Source organism: Abramis brama, assembly GCF_963993115.1.
Source record: "Abramis brama genome assembly, chromosome: 16".
Classification (NCBI taxonomy): Eukaryota; Metazoa; Chordata; class Actinopteri; order Cypriniformes; family Leuciscidae; genus Abramis; species Abramis brama.
In genome coordinates, this window is record NC_139978.1 from 32,464,536 (window position 1) to 32,471,589 (window position 7,054).

Below are 7,054 nucleotides of genomic sequence, written 5' to 3' on the forward strand. Positions count from 1 at the left end.
ATCAAAAACACCACACAGACATTAAAAACTTGACTTGGACTTTTTAAAGACCTTTTTAAGACCAAGTAAAGAAAATGTAAGGAATAAACTGTCTAATGATTCTTAAATCAAGATACATTTACATGATGTGCAAAACAAAATATAAAGTTTGCTTTCTGTGAAATTGATCAAAATGAAGCAAGTTTATAATTAAAAGCAGAACAAATATCTGTCAATGCACTCATAAAAATCAACTTCATTCATAGGGATGTTTTCATAACTCACTGACAGATATTTGTTTTTGTTTCAAGTATAAACTCACTTGATTTTGCTCAGGTTGCCAAGACTTCATTGTACATTTGCATCTCAAGTAAATGCACCTTGATTTAAAGATGTTTCTATATTCGTATTGGAATCAGGACAAAAATACTGAGGAAGGAAGCAATGCATGCAACATTTAATCCCATGACTTTCTGCTTTGATTTAAGAGCTTTATTTGAGTAAAGGCGAATTAAGACTTTTTAAGTCCCACAGAAACCCTGTTTAAGGCTAGTTCAACATATTAGAGTGATAGCTGAAATATTAATCCATATTACATAATGCTGAACTGCATATCTTTCATAAAACAAATTTACATCACCATCTGAGCACAGGTCACCTTTTGAAACATGCAGATTGACTCCTGCTCAGATTAAAATGTCAACACTTTTGGAAGCAGTGCTTACTGTCATGAGACGGAGAGAATGTCGACAGGGCCGCACTCACGACGCTAGAGGGATGCAGAATCACTAGACTGTCATCTCTCTCCACCCACTTGCTTTCCCAGTGTTTTCGTCTGGACCTCTTCCATTCATCCACAGACGCCGAGATACATTCTAGAAGGTATCACATGAAAGATCAAGAACAGATTCTGGAACTAAACCCTTTAAATATCAATGAACCTGCTCTCTTAGAGATACCTGCTTTCTGCAAGGCCTGCTGAAGATCAGAGCGGGTCTCTTTGAGCTCCTTGAGGATTTCAAGACTCTCTCGGCTGATATTCCGGTAGCGCAGAGAAAAGTACAGCAGAACAAGGCAGCCGACAAGGACCATGGTTTTTCTTAGAAGCCCAACTAAAAAAGTGATTTTCTCCTATGCAAAAAAATCCCAATAAAACCATGATTGACAGTATGCAGATTAATTTTTCATTATTTAATTCCGCACATTTTAAACCTAGACAATGGTGGCGGTGTTGACTTTAAAAAAATGTTTTACATATCAGGACGCCAGGGAGGGTTTTTGTTGTCGTTTAAAGAAATCAAATCAAGTGCAACACTCTTGTTTAATGCAATTATCATACTAATGCAAAGGACAGAGAATATGATTGAAAATGCAACTTTTAATGACTTCCGCAGTTACAAAATTCTGTTGAATTTGGGGAAACCACATGAAACATTTGTTGTGTTAAGCTATTCCAATTACTTTTGTTTGAATTGTTCATTGCAAACAGCTGAAAGTCTGTAAAGTTTGCCAATAAACTTGATGGGGGTTGAATAACTTGATTGCAACTGTACATATTAACAATGTGCAAGAAAGTAAACCATGGTTTAGGCCCAAGTACAATTACTCTGTAACACTGCACAAAACAGATTAAAAAAAAGATTTTAAGAAGAGGGGAACATTTAATGTTCAATAGCAAGAAAGAAAGACAAACTTCAGCCTCTTTATCACACTCACAGAGCAAAAAAAACACAAAGTTGATCAAAACAATGGTTAAAAACCCGACCGTAAATTAGGCATGTAAACAAGAAACAAGATTATACCATTTACATTACTGGACCAATTCTAAAACATTCAGTATAATGCATTAGTCTTACCATCTGTTGAAAACCATGGTCTTCATTTTCCAACACCGTCTTACAGATCATCCTTTCAAGGTATATATTCAAAGCCACGAGCCCAAAAAGGAAAAATCTAAAATTAAACATGATGCATCAATGTCAATGTCGGAGTACTTTTTATTAAAAAGGTCAATATTAAGGTCATTGTACTGAGAAACACACTCAAACTTCAAAACATCCTCCCAGTCCAAAGAGACAATTTATTGGAAATAAGCTTCTTAAATGTCTTTTTCCAAACTTGCAGAAGATTCTGTGCCCAGTTGTTCAAAAGTAATCTGATTGGATTGCGACTATCAGTTGGATCAAATCTTGAAAATGGGTTGTTTAAAAGAAAATTAAATCACAAAATCTAGGCCTGGTTTCACAGACAGGGCTTAGATTAAGCCAGGAGCAGGCCTTGAGTGAATTAGGATATTTAAGTGCCTTCAAACGTGTCTTACATTACTGGTGTGTATTTCTTTAAAGATATGTCAATGCAAATTCAGTTAAGACAGCTCACACATGCATTTTAATCTGAGACTAGGCTTAAGCCTTGTCTGTGAAACCAGGCACCAATCTAGGTTTTGATCTGAATCAAATCATCAGTTTGTGCTGTTCATTTTAGTAGGATTACTAAATCCTGGACCTTCCTAAATTTAAAATCCTTAAATCCTAAATTTGGACTTTTGAACCAAAAAAATTATAAAATACAGGATTATCCTGATCCCATCAGAAGAGTGGATTCCAGCAACAAACAACAACAAAAAAGTAATAAAACTTTAAAACGGGTAAAAAAATACAACATTCGTATCATGTAATGTATACACACATTTATAATTTTATTTTGCTCTGTTTAACCGTTAAATAAATAAATTAGAAGTAGACATTAGGCTCCCTATTAACAGTACAGTAAAAAAAAAAAAAAATGGCATCAAATTATCCCCCAAACAACTGTCAATATCAAACTAAATTAATATATATAAAAAATATATATCTTTTTTTAAATCGCTGTATATAAACAACATTGGCGCAATCATCAGAGATGAGTCAACTCAAGTAGTTTCTAAAAATTGCATCCCTTGTTGCATGTATATTTGTTTGTTTTTGCTGTGGATCACATAGCTACGGAAACACTACTGGGACATGGTGATGGGAGGAAAAATTCATTTTAATGCTTTTGCATTCTCTCAAGAAACATTGCGTTCACTCAAAACTTTTGAGTTCTTTGCGAATGAACGCAATGTTTCTTTGGGGAACGCAAAACTTTTGCAAGAGAAAGCAAAAAGCGTTAAAATATATTATTTTCCTCCCATTTAATTTTTTTCTCCATCTCCATGTCCCTTTATTTGATTGTTTAAAGGAAATTGAAAATGAAACAGGATGTTTGTTTATGCTGTTTTCCTTCTCTTCAAATAAAATCACCCACACTGACTCTTCTACCTGTTGTTCTTTACATAGCATTGTGAAATGATCCTATTTTGCTTTGTAAAACGGCCCAAAATTATTCTGATCCAGATTAACCTTTTTGAACAACTGGGCCCAGATGTCAGACAGATGCACACATTTGAGCATATGCACACGGTGCCTACTCTGATGAGGGGAAATCAGCCAAACCAGTGCTGTAACGCTCTGGGGTGCGTTTCCCGAAAGCATCGTTAGCCAACTATGGTCGCAAGTTCCCTCGTTACCAATAGAGTTCAATGGACATTGCGATGAACTTGCGACCATAGTTGGCCAACGATGCTTTCGGGAAACGCACCCCTGTTTAGTTCCTGTCTCTAATGAAGCCCCTCCTTCCAAAAAGTGCGTTGTGCTCTGATCGTTCGGCTGGACCAGTGTGTTGTGATTCATCCACCGCTTTGAGCATGTTTGGGAAATATCACACCCTGTACCATAACCGTGAGGTTCAACACACTACTAACGCAACTTAACCAGGCCTCACTCTTTATTTTTGCACATGCTTTTAATTATTTAAATGAGGAATTCTGTGGTGTGTAAGTTCCCAGAAGAAAACTCAAGAATACAATTCGCAGGAAACAGAGAATAACTATTTCTTAAGAATAAGAAACAACAACAACATTACACAAGAAAGTTGATGTAAAGATGTAAAAAAGTATAATAGTACTACCCCTTTAACAGTCTGAATGGCACATTTCAGTGTGGATTGTTTTGTGATCATCTCACAATATAATACAGGCTGTTATTGAAGGATATGACAGTTAAAAACAACATTGTTACAAAACCTGCAGCTTCTGACTAAAAGTGAAGGACCATTTCTCATTTCGGATGCATAGAGATTTACACAGAAATAGGGAAAAAAAGGGCCACTTAATTCTTCAGAAAAGGGTCTGAAAAGGTCATGAAAAACTCATTTATATTTTGGCAAAAAACTCAGCGGGAAAAAAATTATAATCTTTTGACTATTTCTACAGCATTATCTATTCTACAAGCACTTTCGGCACTGACTGACTGGTTTATACTCACCTGGCTCCAGCTGTACGTCGCACAGAGGTCAGAAGATAAGAGGCGCCAATGCCCAGAGCGTTGTAGAAGAGGGAACTAAACGTGTGAGTCTCAGACATGATGAAGCTCTGGAGGAACGCTACGCGATTAAAGATTTCCGCAAATGCCACCTGCTGCTCCTGCGCAGAATGCCTCATCTCCGCAAATACATCTTTCAGTCCTGAAACATTCAAACATTTTAGCTCAGTTTGGATTATAGCACACATGCAAAGAATGAAGTAAAAGACGAGACAAATTGAGGTCAAGCACATGCTTCAGTTTTATTTGCAGTGATTGCCTCATCTCTACAACATGCTCAAATTAGACTAAAATGATCTACAAAACAGTTGGAATGGAGTCTGCATGTTAAGTGGTTAAGCGCGAATTAATTGCAGAATAAATTTAATTAATTGCAGAAACTTACAAGAACTGTAATAAAAAGTAAGGGGGCCTCGGATTGTGCTAGAAAAAAAAGCCCACCCCTCGCCATCACGCCGTGCAGACGCCAGAGTCTCTGTGCGAGTTCTTGTTCTTAATATTTATGAAGGATTTAGCTAGTTAAGTAATATCATATGAGCAAGAGTGCTGTTTTCCCGAATATCAGCATGTTTGCAGATGTCATTCATTTTATAAGTTATAAGTTAATAGTAGGTGACTTATGTTCTAGACTCAGAATATTGTCTGTTTTTGCTCTATTTCGCCAATAAAAATAATTCCAAACAAATCCACAACAGAGCCATTGCATGTCTCCGAGAAACACAGGGATGTTTCCTTACTGAATGAATCCATGTTTTTGAACAAATCATTCTAATGAATGACTAAACGACTCACTCATACCTGAATGAATCAGGCATTTTGAACGAATCGTTTGAGTGAATAATTCAATGACTCACGCGTTAAGACAATGAGTTGCCGCCACCTACTGGCGGTTTAGTTTCATATTTAAGAGTAGAATTTCACAATGGTTTAAAGAGATAGAATGCGTAGATAGTGGTAGATGCAGTGCATTTATAAATAGACTATTATGAGTGAAATATGAGATACCATTGTTGAATAATAATAAATTAATTGCAGTCGCACTGCATGAAATGCTTGTCTGACTTTTTTTTTTTTCTTATATGGGGGCCTCCAACTGTTTCTTTGAAATGGCAAAAGCCGCCTCTGCTAGGGATATATTGGTAACATATTAGTTATTATCAGCAAATATTAAAGTTAGGGGTTTTTTTTATTACTGATATTGAATTTTTCATTGTGCACACTAATTTCCCCAATTTTCACATTTAAATGACCTTCTTTAAAAACATTAATAATACTGTTAAATGTAATTCTATCAAATCTCAAAATAAATGTTATTTTTATACTATATACTGTACATTCATATACTGGCCAGAATTTCAACATCCTAGTAGCATCCCCATTAACTAAATGCCATGAAAGTTTCTCAGATTACCTCAACAGTATTATCTTTCTATTTTAAATGTTTTGACATTTTATTGCTAACTCATTTACTGTCAGTGATTCTAAACCAAATGACACACTTCCATAAGCATATTCCCTTCTCATTTAGATAGTAACCAGCACCTTGAGTTGAGTCCTGCAGGGTGCTCTTGAGTTCCTCTCCATTGCGAAGGATGCTCTCCTGGGATTTCAGCGCGGCACTTTGGGCCACAACCAGATCTTCTGCCAACCGCTGGGTAGATGCCAACTGCTCCGCCACCCCTGCTGAACTCTCAGTCAACCTGAAACACAGATGAACATCGGCTTACATTAATATTTTATACACATAAATACCCTTCATATTCGAAATATGCACCTAGGGACCTTTGTACCTGTAAATGGTGTTCTCAGCTCTTTGTTGCCAGCGCTCACTCTGCAAATAATGACATATACTGTGTGCATGGGTAAAAAACTCAGTGTAGGTGTTGAAGGCCACAGGATCCATGTCTTGTGTGCAGGTTTTGACATCACTGCCTTCAGGACACTCTGGGAAACTACGACCTGACCTGCAATAAAATTAGAAACAGAATACAGGGAAAATTTAATGTTGAATGAAGTCACAACACTGTGGCTAACGCTTCTCAACTGGTTCAGTTCAGATACAGTCATAGACAGCAGGGAAAAGACTATGATAAATGTCTTATGCATGGATGATAGAGAGCTATAGACAGACAGATAGATCGAAAGATAGACAGATAGATGATAGACAGACAGATAAATTAAGATAGAACGATAGACAGATATATAGACATAAAGATAGATGACATACAGACAGACTAAACTAGCCTAAATGGAGCTCAAACGAGGCTAAACTGGTTTGCAAGATCTCCCAGTCTGATCTGTTGGCGTTTTGGGAATTAGTCAGGATGGGTGATCAGATGAAAACCAGCTTGGCCAGGCTACGAGATCTTCTTAAACCACCTAACAACCTTTAGCTGGTTCAACGAGTTTCAGTTGATTCCAGTAAAATGAGCTCTTGACCTTTGCAGGTGGCAGTGTGTGAAGGACAAGGCAATCTTGCTCTGCACATCATCACTGAAATCTTTGCAGCTTGACTGTATTTTCTCCAGCGCTCGAGACCAACACGCGCCATAACGCGGCTGCCGCGACAGTTCACGCACACGCAGTAATTCCACGCGGCCCTTGTCCTCTAAACTTCTGTCGCTACTCACGGCACAGACAACAACTGCGATGCCCAAAAATGCCGTGGTCCACAT

At 37.3% G+C, this 7,054-nt stretch overlaps 1 protein-coding gene across 1 annotated transcript in view; it reads right to left on the reverse strand.

Moving 5' to 3' along the window:
* The window catches only part of LOC311098532 (uncharacterized protein), a gene marked incomplete at both ends in the record, with an annotated part of 9,166 nt that extends 2,112 nt beyond the window's left edge, over nt 1-7,054 (reverse strand). Inside the window, 7 exons of the mRNA XM_084138765.1 lie at nt 705-854; nt 939-1,110; nt 1,836-1,932; nt 4,323-4,521; nt 5,922-6,079; nt 6,170-6,343; nt 6,819-7,054. Of these exons, the coding sequence (XP_083994891.1) occupies nt 705-854; nt 939-1,110; nt 1,836-1,932; nt 4,323-4,521; nt 5,922-6,079; nt 6,170-6,343; nt 6,819-7,054 (1,186 nt within the window). The remainder of the gene's footprint in view (nt 1-704; nt 855-938; nt 1,111-1,835; nt 1,933-4,322; nt 4,522-5,921; nt 6,080-6,169; nt 6,344-6,818) is intronic.